Raw genomic sequence first — 21,887 nt, forward strand, 5'->3', positions numbered from 1 at the left:
AATGAACCAACCCTGAAGTATGAGACCTAGTTTCTTCATACACAGAATAAACTACTTGTTAACTTTTGTGCTCAAGCATATAACACTAAACTGCATTATTTAAAAAAATATCTTGAGTAATTGTTAGTCACAGAAAAGCTAGAGAATCAAGGTGAAAACTACTCTTATGAGGATAATTATGACTTAACAGATTAAAATAATCAGATTAAAGATGAGTGGTTCTCTTAAAATGTTTTTTTTTTTTTTTTTTTTTTTTTGGTTTTTTCGAGACAGGGTTTCTCTGTGTAGCCCCGGCTGTCCTGGAACTCACTCTGTAGACCAGGCTGGCCTTGAACTTAGAAATCCACCTGCCTCTGCCTCCCAAGTGCTGGGATAAAAGGTGTGCACCACCACCGCCTGGCAATATTTATGTTTTTTAAAAAGATTTTAAATGATGTGTTTATGTGTGCTTGTGCATCTGGGTATGGCTGCCTGAGGAACACAGACGAGGGCAGTGGATCCCTGCAGCTGGAGTTGCAGGGGTGCTGGGTACAAAACTGGAGCCTCTGTGCGAGCAGAATGCTCTCCTAATTGCTGAGCCATCTTTTCAGCCAATTCTTTCTTTTCTTTTAAGACAGTCTGTCTCCATGTCCAACACTGGGTTTATATGTGTATAATATTTTTATGATGTTTAATCTTTTTTTATTACACTGTATACTGGCAACATTATGAAGAGCATATTCATGAAAATAAGACCCATGTAAGAAACCTTAGGCCAACACACTTACAATTAGTGATGTCTGGTGGTGCATAGCCATCATTTATATACATACTTGTTGGTTTTGCCACTTTCAAATAAACAAAATCAGATGTATTCTTTAAGGCAGTCACTGCTTCTTCATGAGTAACTTCTTCTAAACAGACACTGTTCACCTATAAGGAAATAACAAGAGACAATATTTGAAGACACTTTTACAGGCTTCCTGGTTTTTAAAAGAAAGCAATTACCTAAATGATATGGGATATGAGAGACTGATTCATGGAATACCAAGATGTGGACAAAGATACACATCTTTACTGTCTATGATACATGGAAATTGTTTTTACAAATGTTAATAAAATAGACAATTTTGACTCTAGCTTCTCTGCCCATCCTCAACTTTCTCTCACTAATCAAGACTAAATTAAGACATTTAGGGATGCAGTATTACAGAACTTAATTCTTTTAAGGAGAAACATATTAAAATACAAACTAAAAGTAAGCTATTACTATTAAGCATGATTCAGTGTGTAGAAATAGTCACAAATACCATGACTGTCAGTTTGTCATTCAATGTTCTTTTCTTACTATTAGACCTGTAACATAAGAGGTGACAAATTATTCTGATTAGATATTCAAAGAAAGAAGATGATCTCAGAGTTTTAGACTTAAACAAATATTATGTGACATTTATCAGTCTTCTTTTGCTGTTTAAACAATGAATTTGGGAGTATGTACCAACATAATAGGACGCACATGACCGAGTTTTAAATCACCTTTGAGACTAGAAGCTAGAAAGCATGACAAGAAAGGAGAGACCTAGTGACAATGAGATGAAGAAGATCAAGTTAGAGAGAAAAGTGGGAATGATGGAGGTGTGTCAGCGTCAATTAAAGTCAAACTAAAATGTTAAAGTCAATTAAAATGAGGCCTCAAACTGTCTAATTTCAGGATAGTTGTAAGAACAAAGGCTTTATTAACATTTTTTTTGAGACAGAATGAAAAATCTTGTTGCTTTTGAAAAATCAATATAGGTTGTTGGTTTCCTGCTAATAATACTGATTCTGGACAAACAGTAAAGGATTGTATACATAAAATTAAAAAGTAAAATTGAGGACTGGAGAGAGATGGCTAAATGGGTAATAGACTAGATACACAACTCTGACAACTTGAGTTAGATCCCTGGACTCAAAAACAGGAAACCACTCAAATGTGGTGACATACATCTGCAATCCCAGCATTCCTAAAGATGGCAGGCAAAACCAGGAGACTCAGTGGAAGCTTGCTAGCCAGCTCACCTGTGCTGTGTAGCACAGCAAAGGAAACTCAGAGAGGCCCTGTCTCAGTGGAAGACAAACCTGGGAAGCTGTCCTCAGCCCTCCACACAGCAGTGGTACACAGGTCCCTGTCCACACACACACACACACACACACACACACACACACACACGGAGAATAAAGAATACATATGCAAGTGAGAAATCTAATGAAGGCTGTTTATGCTAGCAGGTGGGTATGTATGATCAAACTATCACTTGTAGCTTAGGGAAAGACTGGCAATGATGCCGTAAGACAAGAGGCAAGAACAAAGACTGTCCTGTTCCTCATTGTCAAGTTGCTAATGTTGAAAAAAGAAAGTTTTACAAGTATCTAGAAAACAACAGGCTGCTAGCCTTTGTTGCTTAGTAATATTACTAAAAGAATACCCATTAGCTAATAAAACCAATACATAAGTTGTCAATAAAACCTTTGTACAACAGAGCACACAGCAATTCTTCATACCATAACTATTTATAACATGCTCCCCAAGTGGAAATGATATGATTACTACTATACTTCACTATTTTATGAATTTACAAACGTCTCTGAGCCTTCCTGCCATTAGTGTGTGGTCAGCACAGTGTCCTAGCTATTATTGCTGTCATTCTGTCTCCTACAATTACCAGTTTGCTTAGCCTATTTTGTTTATGACTGAGCATGGATGATGGAGCCCATAATTGTGAAAGTGTAAACATATGTGAAATGCTGTATTGGCTACTTTTATGTCAAGTAGACATAAGCTAGAGTCTACAGAGAGCAGAGAGCCTCAATTGAGAAAATATCTCCCAAAGATCCAGCTGTAGGGCATTTTCCCAATTAGTGATCAATGGGGGAGGGCGGTGACATCCCTGGGCTGGTAGTCCAGGGTTCTGTAAGAAAGCAGGCTGAGCAAGCCATGGGAAGCAAGCCAATAAGCAGCACCTCTCTACGGTCTCTGCATCAGCTCCTGCCTCCTGGTTCCTGTGCCGCTTGAGCTCCTTTGCCGATAATGGCAATGGAGAGTCATAAGCTGATCATGGTGTTTCACTACAGCAAGAGAAACCCTAGGAGACACATCTAGCTTTCTCTTCCCTTTCTAGGCTTCATAGGATCTTACGTTCACCAACACCTTAACTTTCCCTCAGATTTCATAGTCCTAGTGAGCATGAAGACTAAGTAAGGCATTTGTTGATGAACGCTGAATAAACGGTGATACAGTCACAAAGTTAAAATCTTTTATGAATGGGTTTCTGCTATAGGAATATGGATCCATGGCAGTATCACCATGTCAAGTGAAAAAAGTATGAAGAAACTACACAGGCCAGCAGTCTCAGAAAGTTTACTCAAGAAGGTGGAAAGGTGGCATCAATTCCAAACCTGGATCCTGTAAGAAGGAGCAACAAGCACTCTCACCCACTGAGCCATCTCTCCAGGCCCTGTTTAAACAATTTCTGAGAAGAAAAGAGAAAAAATACACACAATTTTTGGTGTTCTTATTTTGGGAATGAGTAAAGACTTCACTGGTTTTCCTTATGCCATAAATAGCTCAGTTAAAACAAAAGAGGAAACTGGGAGGGAAGAGGGCTTATGGGACTTTCAGGGAGTAGGGAAAGGGGAAATCATTTGAAATGTCAATAAAAAATATATCGAATAAAAAAAAATAAAACAAAAGAGGGTCACACATGACCACACACTGCACTGTGATTTAACTTAGACTGTGATTTAACAAGTCTGCATTCTAAGATTTCTACTCTTTAGGAAAGAGAGATGAGTAGAGAGTCAGGAGAGAGGAGACAGGAAGAGTCAAGATGAGCAGAAGGCTGCTAAACGAAAAGGAGTAACACCAAGAACCACTGCAGCTGACAAGGGCTGGCTACAATTCCCTCAGACGGTGTTGGGTTCAGAATGGAAGAGCAGACGACAGAAGGACTTTCAGAGCACTGCCTGTACTCACTGCTAGAAGCTTATCTCCAATCTGAAGCTTGCCATCCTTGTGTGCTGCACCTCCTTCGATGATTTTGGTTACATAGATGCTGTTATCACCAGGGATGTGCTGATTCCCAACACCTCCAGCAATGCTGAACCCGAGACCTGCTTGGAAGACACTTGTTTAGAGTCTTATCAATAAAGTGCCCAGGGGAAAAGAAGGAAAATTAGAAGTGATCATTGCATCACACAGAAACATTTAGTTCTCTGCTTTTAAAATCTTAAGTTTAGAGACTGGAGAAAGGTCAGTGTTGAAGAGCACTGGAGGCCCCTACGGAGGTGTTGGTTCCCAGCACCCACATGATGGCTCTAACGCCTTCTTGCCTGGTACAGACATTTAAGCAAGCAAAACACTCATACACATAAAATAAATCTAAATTATTTTTAAAATCTTAGATTTTTATATAAATACAGGCATTTAAATAGCTACAAATTCTCCTTTTTCTTTGGATTTCTTTTTAGAAGTCTTTCTGTAAATGGATTTGAAAATCAACAGAGACATAAAATCATGTTCACTTCTATTTCATCATAATTAGGCTTTTCACTAAAACTGAAATCAAAATTTTCCTTGTACAAAATTTTGCTGTGACTTCCTCACCATGCTGTGTTTCAATATCAAACTGTGAGTTAGAATACATCCTTTTGGGGGCCTGAGAGATGTCTCAGCAGTTACGAGCACCGGCTGCTCTTCCAGAGGTCTTCTTCAGTTCAATTCCCAGCAACCACATGGTGGCTCACACCCATTTCATTTTGTGTGTGTGTGTATGTGTGTGTGTGTGTGTGTGTGTGTGTGTGTAGGGGGGCACTGATTTGCCTGGTGCACATGAATGTGGAAGAAGCATCAGTGTCAGAGGCACTGTGAGCAGCCATGCTGTGAGCAGCCAGGAAGGCTGCCTGCAAGAACCCTGCTGAGCTACCTCTCCAGCCTCAACACTACACGACTTTTCTTGGGCTTTTATCACAGGTTTTAAATCTTGTATACTTTCCCCAATAGTCTTAAAGTGACAGTTTAAAATAAAATAACAATTTCTGAAGTTCTGAAATCCTGTTTCATTTCCAAATTCTCCACATTTTCTTTGTTGGAATCCTCTTTCCTCTAGGAAGCCGAGTACTAACTAGAAATACTATTTCTACTTACCCCATCAGTGTTTTCAAATTCAGAAACTACCTTCCCATCCTCACCACAGAGGTAAGCACCATAACACACACCATCCAATCCCTTTTTAAATCTGACCTATACTCTACTATACAGAGTACTTTGTAGATAATGAAAACTTGGTATAAACATTATATATAATTTCAAGAGACAAGTACTTAATGAGTCTTTAACAACAACAACAAAAAACAATTTAACAGGGGAAAAAAAAAAGAGTCCTTAACAAAATGACACTTAAAATGGATACAAACAAATCTACTCTAAATTAGAGGGTTGGTTGGATGGACCAACTGGCAAAAGTGTCTTCCCCCAAGCCTGACAACCTAAGTTGACCTTAGGGATCCACATAGAACTAACTCTGGCAAACTGTCCTGATTTCCATATGCACACCATGGCAGACCAGGCTTTCCTCACCAAATAAATGTGATTAAAAAAAAATTCAAATAAGTAGAGATTCTGTTCCCTATTGTTTAAAGTATTAAGGACAGGCTATCAAACAGCAAGAGAGACAGTCTCAAAAGGTAGGATGAAAGTGGCAGAGAAAGACACCTACCCAATGGTATGCATGGGTGTGCACGCACATAAACACTACATATATTCAACATCACACAGAACATACTCTTCAATGTATATGTACATAACAGTAAAATGTGTTAGTACATGGGAATTACTCTAGGACTGTTTCGAATGCTGCCACCCTGGTAGGAATACAGCAACTATAAAGCTGTACTTGAGACAAAGAGCAATGAAAATAACCGACTCACTCTGTAGAAGTTAACAGTAGGACAATCTTAGAGCATAAAAGTATTTCTTAATATGTACCTTTAGGACCTTTAATGAGTTTTATTTCCATGATTTTTTCTGATGCTGGCTTCCGCCTTTTCACATATAACCGCACAATTGATCCAGCTTCTTTTAATGCCTCAACTGCTTTGCTGTGGGTTACATCACGAACATCTGCTTCATTTACTCTCAATATACAGTCATTTACCCTGATAAAAATGTAAAATATTGGGGCATTAAGTACCAATTTTTAATTTTTCTTTTTGATAAAAGATTTATTCTAGAAAGTATAGATGAATAAACTACACGTTAAATTTCAATGTATAAATTTCTCAAAAGCTGGCAAAAGAGAAAAATAAAAATAGATTATTTAAAAATATTAGTATATTTTTTATGTACAGATAAAGGTATGTGATAAAATTAGCAAATATTTTACACCAACCACATGCTAGGTACTTCCTTAGTATTTTAATCCTTAAAACGACTTGTACCAAGTATTTTTTTTAACCTGTTTTAGACAGAGAAAATGAGACACAATGAATTTTAGTATAGTACTCTCAAGGCTATAAGTAAGTGACAGAGCTGTGTTTAAGATTAAGGAAAATGAAGCTCAAGAACACTTAAGGTCAGTTAAGCTACTTAGGTCAGAAGACAGTGTCAAAACTGAAATTAACTGGCTTGGCCAAGATGAAAATTTTATTTTTTCAAACCCGAGGTGTAGAACTAAAAACTTACTTCTTGAAACTTATGTGAACTTAAAGATCAGATCATTTAATTCAAGGTTCTTTTATATAAATAACATACTTTCACATGGTAAGTTAAGAAAATGTTTTTGTCCCTATTCTTAATATTTTCAGTTTAGCTCTCTGGTCCTGGCTCTGACTGCATGGGACTCCATTTGAAAAAAATGGTGGCCATTTCAAGTTAGAAAAAGAAGAAAACATACTTAAGATATTAAAACTCATCCTGACAAGTGTCTATATAGCTAGTTAAATTTCGCAAAGATATCTCATACCCAAAGGAATGACGAGCACCTCCAGTGTGTTCTTCAGTTAACCAATTAATATGGTTATATTAATTGTCACATAGGTTGTACAAACAAAATGGCAGTAATATAGACTAGGAAGTAAATGCACGGATGGTTGAATTCCTAATTTTTATAGCAAATTTCACTAATATAGTACCTGCCATACCAGTCACAAGTTCTGTTCAAAATCTAAAGAGCCATATAAAGTACTAAGAACCTTCAAATAAGATGCTGATTTAATAGCTCATAGATTATAAAATCCTTAGTTCTTACATGCCATTCTATAATTACATATAAATACAAATCTAGACCAACCAAAGAAACTGGAAAAATGCCAGAATTTATAGTCTAAGGAAATAGCATCTTTGTAGAAAACTAGTTTCCAAAATAGAACACTATATAAATCCTATGTAAGTTTATGTTTCCCAAAACAGAAAATCTGTAAACACTGAAGACATGACATCTAGAAAATGGGTTACAGACATTTAAGCTCACAAAATGTATTATTCACAGTATCATAATACCTAATATAAAACTGAATTCCTTAAATACATAAACAATACAAAGAGCAAAATTATCTGAGAGTTGGTCATTTAAATGTGGCCTGAGGAACTACCTCCATTTAGTTGTTATCCTGTTTCATTTTTGTGTTAGTCCTTTTCTTTTGACAACATCACAACATTTAAGTTTAAGACGTACCGCAATCTTCCATCCTGGGCAGCTGCTCCTCCTGTGATAATTTTGGTGATGAAAATACTTGAGTCATCTCCAATGTGTGGGTTGTCTGTACCTCCTGCAATGCTGAAACCAAGACCTGAATTTCCCTAAGGATAGAGGGGAAAATTCCAGACAGTAATAAGCATTTAGGCTCTATCTCTACTGAGATAGGAACTATCTCACAAAAAGGAAATGCACAGGTAAGAGAAAGATTCTATATCAAATATACATGCTCTTCATAAGGAAAGATGTCTTCAGAGGTATTTATTATCACTTAGTAGGTGAGGCTGAAGAAAATGTACTAAGTTCTTTAGAAGCCTAGTTTGAAGTTCTTCCCTTACAAGTATGTGTAATTTGTTTGCTAATTACCTGAAGAGGTGATACTACAAATTTTTTTTAATGTACCTCATTCATGTTTGATAAGGCAAACCGCTCCCAAGAGACAAAGCAGGTGATCCTTTGCTTAATTAATTAGTATGTTAAGAGAAACTATAGCCGAGAGCACCTCATCCATGACATAATCCTGTCCCTGGCCTCCCAAGCCTGGGAAACATGCCATTATGCCATATACTGGATTTCCTAATGGCATTTTTTAGTCCTAAAGCCTAATCTGACAATTTATATTGGTGAGCTTTTCTGACAGCAAGCAAACTTTGACAATTGCCACCTTACTTTTATGCTTATTTTATAAACAGGAAAACTGAACTTCTAATATTTGCACACAAAAGAGGTTTTACTATTAAAAGTCTATAAAGAGAAATATTATGTTGACCTAAGAAAAGATACTTAGAAATGTTTATTTTCTGCATGTAGCTTCCCAACAACTCAAATAAGTGGGTGAAGTTGATCTATCACTAACTAGTCATATTTAGTAACTTAAAAAATCCAATTTCCCTCAATTTGTCCCTAAATCCCAATATAATTATTTTCATATTAAGTTAAATTAAATTAAATTAAGTAAATTAAAGTAGGATTTCAACACAACTAAAAGAATGTGGAAAGCTGCCAAGAAATTTAAGTATTCAAGTTTTCCAAGTAGTGAAAAATATACAGTTCAAAAACTAATTATAAGAAACTTAAAAGGCACTGGGAGAGGATTAAAGGAGCCAGTCAAACAGCAGAGGTCATAAAATGCCCATAGAAACATATGCTAGACTGGCACTGACCTTACTCCAGTGTCACGAGGAACTGCCTAACCTAAGTGGGTGGCCTCAAGTTAAGCAGACTGTACAGATGGCTACATTTGGGAAAGACTGCTTTAGTCCTACTTATCTTCCTGGGCATCCATTCTGGCTTCAAACTCAACAAAATACAATTATATAAGATTTTAATTTTTAAAAATGTAGCTATTCTGCTACTCAGGATATCTACAAAAGTTGCTTTTGTAGAACATTTAATTTCCTGGAAGTGCTTGTCAGCCAAGGGCAGTATTTCTAAAATAAGACACACACACACACACACACACACTTTCATCTATACCAGAGCATGTGTGTGAGTGTGAGTGAATGAGTGTGTGAGTGTGTGTGTGTGTGAATCTGAGACTCTTGTGGAGCTCAAGCTGCTTTGAATTCACCACTGAACTCCCGAGGCTCCTACCACCACCTCCTAAGTTGGGAATACAAGTTTGCTGCCACCCAGATAGCATGCCACTTACTCAGAAACTTAAAAAGAAAAATTTGACAAAATATAATAGTTCAGAGCACCCTAAAGAAACAACTATATGGAATGTAGTTTCAGATGGGGCCCTGGAGTTAAAAACAACAACAACAACAACAACAACAACAACAACTAAAATACCTTCAAAACTAAGGATTAAGAAATGAAGACTTCAGTTATACACTGGTCCATTACTTTAAACAAATACACTGTAACAAAGGCAAATATTAACAACAGAAAAGGGTAAGTCTAAAGGAACTGGAATTCTGTATTACCCTTATGCTTTTTCTGTAAATCTACAAAAATTTAAAAGATATTGAAGGAAAAAAAAAAAAAACTCTAGAAATACCATGGCTAATTTTATGGCTGGTGAACTTGGTTTTTTTTTTTTTTTTCCATTTTTCTCATTTTGAAAAGCATTTAATCCTTGGAGTCTATGACTGAACAAATATTTAAAAGCCCAAATAACAGATTAAGATAATAGTATTTTACCCTTTCAAGTGTGATTTCCTCATATTCATAATCTGCATCAGTGCCATTAACCTACAGAGGAAAAAGAAAAGTAGCTCAGAAATTCAGGATGACAATTCTGAAATGCCAAGATAAATTCTAAATGATTTATTAATGAAAACCTGTTAACCATGATGGTGATTAAAAAGCACAGCTCTATTATAGTGGTTTTAGATAAGACTTAGGAATGGAAGAGGGTAACTGTGACTAGGCTACAACATTACCATCATGACTTTCAAATACGGGGGGGGGGGGGGGGGGTGATTTAGCTTTTACTATTTTTGAATGTTGACTTAATGATTTCTGTGTATAGCTGCCTTGCTGTACATGTCTATGCACCACATGCACCCAACTGTCCGACGAGGCCGGAAAAGAGAGTACACTGGATCTCAGTGATTGTATGCTGCGAGCCAGGTACTGGGAATTGAACCCAGATCTTAAGTAAGAGCAGACAGTTCTTAACTGCTAACCAATGCCTTACAGCCCCATCTTTCTTATCTTGATCCACACAGCCAATCAGCTGTCAGCTCTTCCTAATTTAAACATTTCAACTTTTGAAAAACTATCACTTCTTCATTCTCATAGTTACTACTTTGATCCAGGCCTTATCTAAATGTCTTCTGGAACACTGCCAATGAATGCGGTCTAACCAATCAAACCTATATTAGTGTTATCCACTGCCTCAAATGTTTTAATTTTAATTTTAATCAGACTAATCTTTTAAAAATCCAGGCTGTTAACACACTTCTCTCAAAACTTTCAGGAATTCTCCTTCCCCAAAACTAAAATCTGTGGCTTTACAACCAAGGTTCTGTGTGAATTAACTCCTATCTATTACTTGCTCTCTTCTGAAACATATCAAACAGGTTCAGTTAATTTTTTATTCTCTTTAGGGTGTCCTTGAAATCTAGGTTGCATTACAATTTCTACTAATAGGGGGCTAGGCAATGTACTTGATGTAGGTCAAAAAAGATTCTGAGAGTTTTCTTTCTAAAGATGACTCCTATCTTCCTTCTCACTTACTCTTGCACTATCACAAAATCTAACATGAAGGATTCAGGTGAGTCCTGTGACTGCCTTTAACAAAGCGATGATGCTGGGTGGGTCTGAGTTCTCGGCTTAGCCTTACAGCTTAACATTCCTTACAGCTTAGCAGATACGATTTGAGGAAAGTCAAAGTGCTGATGACCAGATCCCAAAGAAGGAAAACCAAGGTACTTAGCCCTTAGTCTTAGCCTCATTCTTAAGTAGCCAGCACCAGCTGCCATTCAAGCTCGTGAGGCAAATTTAGATGTTCTAGTTTTTAGTAGTAACCCACCCAAAACTCTGGTCACCTAGTGTTAACCTGTTACTAGTCTGCCTGTGAGATTTATGAGAAACAATGAGTTACAGTTTTTAAAAAAATGATACCAGTGGAGCAGGAGAGATGATGTAGAGGTTAAAAGCACTGTCTGCTCTTCCAGAGGTCCTGAGTTCAATTCCCAGCAACCACATGGTGGCTCACAACCATCTGTAATGAGATCTGATGCCCTCTTCTGGTGTGTCTGAAGACACCAAGAGTGTACTCACACACATGAAATAAGTAAATATGTCTTAAAAAATGATACTAGGTTTTAGTGTGGTTTATTATACAGTGACAAATACCAAAACAAAGCAACAACAATGACTCCCCTGCATCCCCCCACTGCACTGCCCAAAATTTAAGCTCTTTGTTTTCATCATCTGTAAGTTTAGTCTAGGTCTGTCCAGACAGGAGCTCATGTTTTTTGAGGGCATTTAAAATCCATATCTACTTACAAGACAGGTCAGGTCCCCAGTGGGACTGGTATCTGAGAGCATGTGGAGGTTGCTCATGCCCAGCCTAGGGGGTTAGGAGGTGGGGCTGGTTGCAATGTTGCCTGGACACAGATAGGAGTCTCTGGGCTGTGCCTTGGAGGGCTACTGTTTTACTTGTTCTGAAGATTTGCCAAAAAAAAAAAAAAAAAAAAAAAAAGAAAAAGAAAAAGAAAAAAAAAAAAAAAGAAAGAGAAAAAAGAAAAAAGAAAAAAAAGGAGGAGGAGAAGGAGGATTCATCTGTAGATTTGACATAGTATCACTCACAGATGAAAGGGAGGGGAAAGACAAAGAGGGAGAGAAGAATTGGAGAAAACTGGTTGCACATGTTGTGAAGGGCTGAATTTAAAAATAAAAGATTCATCTACAGTTAGGATGTTCAGTGGCTACTGATCACATGTTCATATTCAAATTTAAATAGATCAAGACTCAGTGCTACTGCAGTAGGTACATTTGCTGATATGACTCTGCTGTATTTCCCTTCCATCCTAAGGATGAGTCCCACTAACCACAGGGAACAGTGAGTGTTGGTGGAGTGTCTTCTTGTGTACACTCTGTGTATTTTTTCTCTAGAGGACTGACTGCTGGGCATCTCACAATTCTGTCATTATAATTTATGGATCTATACATCCAAGTGGTTACTGTTTACATCTTGGAATAATGTTTATTATCGATACATTAAAAAATTACATACTTTTGGATACTGGTACATATAGGCCATAAAGAAACACAAAAAACTTAGCACATGTACCCAATCCTTAACTGACACAGACTCAAATTTTCTAATTAGAAAAGCACTAATACAATCAACAAGACAAAGTCTGTTGTGTTAGAAGTGTATCACTTGGCCAAAGGAGGATAACGAAGATAATTTATTAATATGCTACAGCTTAGGTTCAATTTAGTAACATCTTTCCCACAGAGTAGTAAATTGACATTCAAGATTTTATGCATCTATATTTATAATTCATGGTCATATTGCATAATCTGAATAACTAAACCTCAAAGACTGTATTACAAGCCAAAAATCTAAAATTAAAATGCAAAGAAAAGCCAAAGTTCTTCCTAATGAAAAATTAAGAGTTTGCTTAAGAGGGTATTGCTGGGTATTCAGGTAGATCTATTTCCAATTTTCTGAGGAACCTCCAGACTAATTTCCAGAGTGGTTGTACCAGTTTGCAATCCCACCAGCAATGGAGGAGTGTTCCTCTTTTTCCACATCCTCTCCAACATGTGTTGTCACCTGAGGTTTTGATCTTAGCCATTCTGATTTGGTGTAAAGTGGAATCTCAGGGTCATTTTGATTTGCATTTCTCTGATCACTAAGGGCTTTGAAATTTTCTTTAGGAGCTTCTCAGCCATTTGAGTTTCTCTGTTGTGAATTCTCAGTTTAGTTCTATACCCCATTTTTTGACTGGGTTGTTTGGTTTTTTTGGTGATTAGCTTCTTGAGTTTTATTTTTATTTAAAGATTTATTTATTAATTATATGTAAGTACACTGTAGCTATCTTCAGATACCCTAGAAGAGGGCATCAGATCTCATTACAGAAGGTTGTGAGCCACTGTGTGGTTGCTGCGATTTGAACTCAGGACCTTTGGAAGACCAGTTGGTACTCTTAACCATTGAGCCATCTTTCCAGCCCTCTTGAGTTCTTTATATATTTTGGATATCAGCCCTCTATCAGATGTGGGGTTAGTGAAGCTTTTCTCAATCTGTAGGTTGCCGGTTTGTCTTACTATGTCCTTTGCCTTACAGAAGCTTTCCAGTTTGAGGTTCCACTTACCAATTCTTGATCTTAGAGCATGAGCCACTGGAGTTCTGTTTAGGGAATTTCTCCCTGTGCCAATGAGCTCAAGGTTCTTTCCCACAGTCTCTTCTATAGCATTCCACGTATCTGGTTTTATGTTGAGGTCCTTGATCCACTTAGACTTGAGCTTTGTGCAAGGTGACAAATATGGGTCTATTTTCATTTTTCTACATATAGACAGCCAGTTAGACCAGCACCATTTACCGAGGATGCTTTCTTCCATAAGTGTGGTTTTATTTCTGGATCTTCAATTCTTTTCTACTGATCAACGTGTCTGTCCCTGTACAATACCATGCAGTTTTTATCACTATTGCTATGGATGATGATTCCCCTAGCCGTTCTTTTATTGTTAAGAATTGTTTTGGCTATTCTGGGTTTTTAGCCTTTCCAGATGAATTTGAAAATTGCTCTTTCCATGTCTTTGAAGAACTGTGTTGGGATTTTTTTGGGTATTGCATTGAATCTGTAGCCAATAAAGAATGCATTTACTGTATTTATAAACATTGCCTTTGGTAGGATGGCCATTTTTATTATATATTAATTCTGATAATCCATGAGCATGGGAGATCTCTCTGTTTTCTGAGCCTTCCTTCCTTCCTTTCTTTTTTTGGTTTTTTGAGACACGGACTCTCTGTGTAGCCCTGGCTGGCCTCAAACTCAGAAATCCGCCTGCCTCTGCCTCCCAAGTGCTGGAATTAAAGGTGTGCGCCACCACTGCCTGGCTTGATTTCTTTCTTGAAAGACTTGAAGTTACTGTCAAACAGGTCTTTCACTTATTTGGTTAGTTACCCCAAGATATTTTATATTATTTGTGCCTGTTGTGAAGGGAGTTGTTTCTCTAATTTTTTTTTCAGCCTGTTTATCATTTGTATAAAGGAAGGCTACGGATTTATTACAGTTAATTTTATATCTGGCCACTTTGCTAAAGTTGTTTATCAGCTGGAAGAGTTCTCTGGTAGAATTTTTGGGGTTGCTTATGTATACTATCATATCTGCAGATAGTAATACCTTTATTTCTTCTTTACCAATTTCTATCCCCTTGATCTTTTTGTTGTTTTATTGTTCTAGCTAGCACTTTGCATACTATATTGAATAGATATGGGGAGAGTGGGCATCCTTGTCCCTGATTTCAGGGGGATTGCTTCAAGTATGTCTCCATTTAATTTGATACTGGCTGTTGGCTTGCTGTATATTGCTTTTATTATGTTTAGGAATGGGCCTAGAATTCCTTATCTCACCAACACTTTTAATGTGAAGGAGTGTTGTATTTTGTCAAATGCTTTTTCTGCATCTAAGGAGATTATGATGTGATTTTTATCTTTGAGTTTGTTTATATAGTGGATTACGTTAATGGATTTTTGTATATTGACCCGACCTTGCATCCCTGGGATGAAGCCTACTTGATCAGGGTGAATGATCTTTTGATGTGTTCTTGGATTTGGTTTGCAAGAATTTTATTATTTTTCCATCGATATTCATAAGCAAGATTGGTCTGAAGTTCTCTCTTTTGGTTGGGTCCTTGTGTGGTTTAGGTATCAGAGTAATTATGGCTTCATAGAACAAATTGGGTTGTGTTCCTTCTGTTTCTATATTGTAGAACGGTTTGAAGAGTATTGGTATTCCTATCACTTGATAGAAGAGAAAGGAAGAGAGGGAGGAGTTCCTTGAATTTCTTCTCTTTTGTTTTTTCCTTGAGCATGAGGACTAACAAACTCAATACAACCATATGCTGCCTATCAGAGCCCTAGCATTTATCTACAAGCCTCTGGAAAGTTCCCAGAATCTCAAATAAAACCCAATTACAGAAGCTTTCTACAGATAGCAAATCACCTCTCTGGCTAGAGCATGCTTCACAGCTGCTGCGAAGCGGCCCTGTACACCATAGCTGGGACTTAAACGGAAGCATAAAATGTTTGTGTTTTTATTTTTTAAAGAAAAAAACACAAAAGTTCATTTTAAATACTTATAATTATTAACTATACTACATATAGAAAAACTGAAAACTATCATGTAAGAAATTTATTAAATCTCAACTGAATGAATTTTTTCTAACATTTAGCCTTGAGGATTTGTTTTGCAAGAAAATTATGACAGAAAAGTTGGCAGTGATTTCAACACAGTCACCCTGGGGAATGCCAGGGCGGTGAGGCGGGATAGGGTGGGTGGGTGGGGGAGCATCCTCATATAAGCAGGGGAAGGAGAGATGGGATAGGAGATCTGGGGAGGGGAAACCAGGAACGAGGATTACATTTAAAATGTAAATAAAATAAAATGAAATAAAATCAGTATAATGGGAAAAATTTGCAAGCGCTATATCCACAGAGGACTTGTCTATAGAGCACTTCAGAAGGTATTAAAGAACGACTTAATTAAAAGGGGGCAAAGGATCTAAATAAAAATCTTTTCCAACATGTTTAATCTCATCAGTCATTAAGGAAATATAAACCAAAGCCTCTGTAAGGTATGTTATCTATAATTAAGAATACTGTAACAACAACCTTGATAAGGAATAATAAGATTAGTGGTGGTGTGGAAGAACTGGAAACCCTACATATTACAGGTGGGAAATAGGAAATAGCTACTTTAAAAACTAATTTGTCAGTTACTTGAAATGTAAATGTATTTATCATATGGCTTAGCAACTCCTCTCTTAGAATGAAATAAAACTATAGGGACATTCAAAACTTGTAATGATAATTGTATCAGTTTTATATTTAACAGCCAAAATGAACACAGCCCAAATGTTTCTGTTGATGAGCAGCTAAGAGAATATTATTTAACAGTTAAAGAGAGTAAATTGGTAGGTGAGGTATGCTTTCAATAGAGTGTTACTAGCCTGATATGCTCAAGGGCCTGGGTTCAGTTCCCAGCACTGGGGGTGGGCGGGAACCAGCAGTCCAGAACAAAAGTAATGAAAACAAAGCCACAGAACTGATGCTTATTATAACAGGGATAAACTCTGAAAGCACAAGCTTTAATATAAGGAACTACACAAAATTATTATGAGTTGGGCTAGAGAGATGGCTCTCCGTGGCTAAGCCACTCTTCCTGAAGGCTGGGTTCAATTCCCAGCACCCTTATGGCAGGTAGCAACTACCTGTACCTCCAGTTTCAGGTGGGATCTTACATCCCCTCTTCAGGCATTGCACACACATAGTGCCTAAATCTGTATCCAGCCACTCATACACATGAAATAAAAATAAAACCCAACCTCTAAATTATTAAGTATGCAAAAGCATTTAGTGAAAGTTATTCATAAACTCAAAATTAAAACAATTTATTGTTTCATTTACAATAGCAACCCAACCAAAAAAAGATATGATTTCATTTACTACCAATTAATATATATTATATATTTCTAGGAACAAAAATTTTTTGAGGCAAAGTTTCATATATCCCAGGCTTGCCTCAAACTCACCATGTAGCCCAGGCTGATCATTCTGCCCATTTCCATGGCCAGAATTACAAGTGTATACTATCATGATGAGGTAGAAATTCTTAAGTAAAATTAGAGAAAACAATGCTGCAGTCTTTGGGACTACATCAAATTGAACAACAAAAAAGGGCAGAATTAATTCAATCTGGTGGTGAAATAGAACTTACGTAAGTTGGTGTCTCTAAGCTGTCTGTGTTGACCAGCACTGGAGGAGGATTTGCCTGTGAAGAAAGAATTGTAAAGTGTTAGTGTAGCAAGAAAACTGACAAGCTGCATTATTGTGTTCTAATGGTAACAGTTACAAAGGCTTGCTGTTAATTTTTCATTCTGTTTTTGTGAGACAGAATATAGTGCTGTAGCCCAGTCTGCGCTACAATTTGTACTCCTTCTGACACAGCCTCTCAGGAGCTGCATCTCACTGGCTTGCCACTTCTAAAGTCATGCTTTTAATGAGCTTTCTACATATTAAACAATGGATTCAGGTGAGATACATTAATCAAGTGTCAAATGAGGGGAAATAAGGTATAAACAGTTGCAACTAGGTTTGCTTCTGAAAACTTTTCATGTAAGTCTAAGTACATATTTACATGTGTGATACACGTGTGAACATGTGCATGTGGAGGTCTGAAGTTAATGTCTGGAATGACCCTCGCCTGTTTGCCCATGGCATTCTTTGAAGTGGGCTCTCTCACTAATGTAGAAGCTCACTCTAGGGATCCTCCTGCTCCCTGTCTGCTTCCTAGTCCAGAAGGCTGGAATCCAGGACGCCACCCAATCATGATTTTGATGGGCCCTAGAGATCTGGAAGTTTGGTGCCTGTTCTTGCATGGCATGTGTGTGTTTTAACCATAGACCCATCTCTCTAGCCCCTGATTTTAGCTCTACTGAAATAGATACAAATATAATTTTTTTAAAAAAAGTCCACCATAGTCTTGCTTAAAGCTAACATTCTTTAGTGAAACAAAATTACTTTGCTGTATAGAAACCCAGGCATTTTATTTCAAAGGATCCTATAAGATTTCCAATCATTTTATCAACCCAGAAAAAAATTCTGCCAACAATGAATTATTTGAATGTTGAAGAAAAACAAAAATTCAGGGCTGGAGAGATGGCACTGACTATTCTCCCAGAGGTCCTGAGTTCAATTCCCAGCAACCACATGGTGGCTCACAACCATCAGTAGTGGAATCCAAGGCCCTTATCTGGTGTGTCTGAAGACAGCTATAGTATTCTCATACATAAAATAAATAAATAAATAAATCTTAAAGGAAAAAAAAAAAAAGAATCTCATCAAAACAAACAAAACCATCTATTTCACAGAGAAATCAGCCACAAGTTTGAAGAAAACTGAAATATTTTCCATGTAAAGGCCCTAAATTATTTTGGGCTAAAATTCCTGCTTGTTGTTAGACCATTCACATAATAGTAATTTGTAATAGTATACAAAACAAATAAAACAATAAGCATCTATATAAGTTTGAAATGGGAAAAAAACTTGTTTCCTGTTAAAGTTCATTTTTTATGTGGCTGATAATGTAAGACCCCCAAAAACCCAGGGTGCCCCAGCACCCCACACCTTGGAAGGCGACACCCAAATCACTTGCAAGAAACAGTCTTGATGCAATAGCATGAGGATTTCTTTATTCCAGAATTCTGGGTTCCACAGCCATACACGGCGCAGGGGTAGAGGACTGAGGACTCTGTGCAACTAAAGTCAGGGGTATTTAAAGGGGAAAATCACAAGACAAGGATTGGAGGACACAATTCACTAGGCAAGGGGTGGAGGACAAAACATGTATGGAATGGGGAAGTACAGAATGAGGAAGTAAGGAAGGTTAGAGATTATTTGGAGCAAACGTCCTTGGGGCACTGTATAGTTAAACATTGGAACTAGAACAGGGTGGGCTATCTTTCTCAAGCTGAAAACAGAAAAACAAGTTACTCTGTGATGGGCTAGTTGCTTAGAGGTCTAAAAACATTGAGTTGGGGGTCTCTCAATAATAAGGAAGAAAATTAACTATCATATGAAAACAAACCAGAAATGATAAATTCTTCTCAACATTATTTTTTTCAGAATATTTAAAGATTTTTTGTAAGAATGCTAAATGAAACAATTTAACTGAATATGAAAAATGACTATCCTTTAAATAACTTTTCAAAGAGAGATACTTAAATGCTAATATTAATCCTCTAAAGAATTACACAGCATTTGGGAGGTAGAGGCAGGCAGGTCTTTGAGTTTGGATATCTAAGTTTGAAGTCAGCCTGGTCTACAGAGCAATTTCTAGGATAGCCAGGGCTAAACAGAGAAACCTTGTCTGGAAAACAGAAAACAAAAACCCAGTTACACAGCACAGCTGTGTGGGAATACATTGTAACACAAAACAGTTTTCTTCCAAATATGTAAACTGTGCTTTGTGTTGTCCTGAGGCAGTCTCACTGTACAGCTCAAGATCTGGAGTTCTTTTATGTAGTCCAGGCTAGCCTCAAACTCATGGCAATGCTCCTACCTCAGTCTTCCTAATGCTAGAATTGTAAGAACAAATCACCATGTGCAACATTCTGTGCTTACTTTAAAAAGTCATTATTGGAGCCAGAGGGGAGGCACCTGCTTCCCCACACCCCAGCAGCTGAGGTGGTGAATCTCAAGTTCAAGAACAGCCTAAGCTGCACACAGAATGCAAATGATACACTGTTGTCAGCCAACAACATATGATCATATGATAAATAGGCATAACACAGTTTCCGTTTGGGCTACATGTATAAAAGGAGCAGTTTAAAATAAATTAGTAGTATTTTGTTATCTACAAAGAAAACATGTGGGCTGGAGAGATGGCTCTAAGGTTAAGAGCACTGACTGCTCTTCCGAAAGTCCTGAGTTCAAATCCTAGCAACCACATGGTGGCTCACAACCATTCATAATGAGTTCTGACGCCCTCTTCTGCTGTGTCTAAAGCCAGCTACAATGTACTTACATATAATAATAATAATAATAATAAATAAGTCTTTGGGCTGGAGTGAGCAGAGGTCCTGAGTTCAATTCCCAGCAACCACATGATGGCTCACAACCACCTGTAAAGTTACAGTGTACTCATAAACATAAAATAAATAAATCTTTAAAAAAACATGCACTACTACATGTTCAACCCTATATATGTAGACTATCTTTGATGATTCAGTCATATCAAACATAATGAAGATTCTACCTATAAACTACTACTAAGCAAAGCTTAGAAATCTGAGACTTAACAGACAATAGAATGATTCATTTCTCAGTGGCATAATGAGATTATTCAGACTGATAATTTTTACCTTATTCATGATAACAGCTTCATTGTTTTATGCCTAAGCAATTTTAGAGAAGAAAGAAAAGGCTACTTAAAGTTACAAAAGAAACTATATTCTTCAATCACTGTGGAAAGAAAACCATTTGGTTCCTTCTGCTTACCTGTATCAATCACATTAATAGGTAGGTATTTATGGAAATGTAATTTCCCTGTTATTAATATATTAACCATAATTATTATCACGTTAGCTGCCTGTTAACAATCATCATCATCATATATTTGTCTAATAATTTATAACATTGAAATATGTACATAAAACAATTCGATCTTATATTTAGTTAAAAATTAAGCAATACGTTGTCTATACATATAGGTAAAATTTAAAGAGTGACTATACCTTTAAAGGGAAACCTCAAAAACCATGAAACTGGAGGGAAAAAAACCCCATGAATGTTCACATTAAGGATTAATTAAAAATTTAAATCAGTCTAGCATCTGGTAGATAAATCTACCATGACATTAAGAAACCCTAGCAATTTGAAAAAGTATGTCATAACCGAGAGTGAGATTTTGTAACATTCAGCCCTAAATAGGATGTCTCCATAAAATCCCTTCCCTTAGAACTCAGAGAACCCCACAGAAGAGAAGACAGAAAGAGTCAAAGAGCCCGAGAAGATGGAGGACACCACCCAAAAAATAGGGCCTTCTAAAGCAACATGTTCAAAGCGTCTATGAACTCAGAGACGGGGCAGTCTGCCCCAGGTCCCAAGCACACATTACAGCCTCCAGTCTGTCTTTTTATGGGACTCCTGAGTGTGGATGAGAGGCTCTGAGTCACGTTCCTTCTATTGGACTCTTTTGTCTTTGTTTTTTGTTTTTGTCCAGTTCTAATGTGTTTAGTTTTTGTTTGATATTATATTTTACTATTTAAAAATATAATTATAAAGATAGAAAAATGTCATTAAAGTTCAATTAAAATAAGAGCTTGCAGACATGACTCAAACGGTGGAATGGTATGACTACCTCAAGTTTAGGCACCTAAAGAAGTGGTAAAATATAAGATGATATCAGTAGGAAGAAAATGAAAGCCTCTATCTTGATACATAAATTACCCACCACTCTAAACTTTTCTAATTTTATGTATTACAAGATACGGACATAGTACTTGTTAAAATATTGTTTTATATTTTTCCAATTTGTAGTAACAGGAATAAATGAAGGAGCACAATTTGAGCTGATCCAGAAGATATATGCAAAATGCAAATAGACAAATATATCACCAAAATTAAAGCTATTCTACCAGCAAAAATAAAGGACAGGCCGCTTCCCAGAGAAGGCAGGAAGTATAGTTATAGAAAATAAACTAGTTTTATATAGTTGCAGAAAAAACTTAAAATGAAGTGAAGCAGTATTCGGCAAAACCAGAACGGGGAAGTGGGAAGGGGTGGGTGGGAGGACAGGGGGAGAGAAGAGGGCTTACGGGGAGTGGGGGGCTAAAAAAGGGGAAATCATTTGAAATGTAAATAAAAAATATATCGAATAAAATAAATAAAAATGTAATACACCAAAAAAAAAAAAAAAAAAGACTCAGTAAAGAACTTTCTTAGGGCTTGGCAGATAGCTCGCATGGTAAAGTGTTTGCTTTGCATAT

The 21,887-nt window shown here is 37.0% G+C and overlaps 1 protein-coding gene across 13 annotated transcripts in view; it reads right to left on the bottom strand.

Annotated features, from left to right (window-relative positions):
* Positions 1–21,887, bottom strand: part of Dlg1 (discs large MAGUK scaffold protein 1) — a 181,161-nt gene that overhangs the window by 68,359 nt on the left and 90,915 nt on the right. For 6 of the 13 annotated variants that reach the window (XM_052159031.1, XM_052159029.1, XM_052159025.1 and 3 more), the window contains 6 exons: positions 17,117–17,170; positions 9,855–9,905; positions 7,689–7,813; positions 6,002–6,171; positions 3,992–4,131; positions 768–912 (listed from right to left, as the gene is read on the bottom strand). In XM_052159031.1, coding sequence (XP_052014991.1) covers positions 768–912; positions 3,992–4,131; positions 6,002–6,171; positions 7,689–7,813; positions 9,855–9,905; positions 17,117–17,170 — 685 coding nt within the window. The remainder of the gene's footprint in view (positions 1–767; positions 913–3,991; positions 4,132–6,001; positions 6,172–7,688; positions 7,814–9,854; positions 9,906–17,116; positions 17,171–21,887) is intronic. The other 7 variants (XM_052159034.1, XM_052159033.1, XM_052159032.1 and 4 more) reach the window with 2 other exon arrangements.

Source organism: Apodemus sylvaticus, chromosome 15 (assembly GCF_947179515.1).
Source record: "Apodemus sylvaticus chromosome 15, mApoSyl1.1, whole genome shotgun sequence".
In the NCBI taxonomy this organism is placed as follows: domain Eukaryota; kingdom Metazoa; phylum Chordata; class Mammalia; order Rodentia; family Muridae; genus Apodemus; species Apodemus sylvaticus.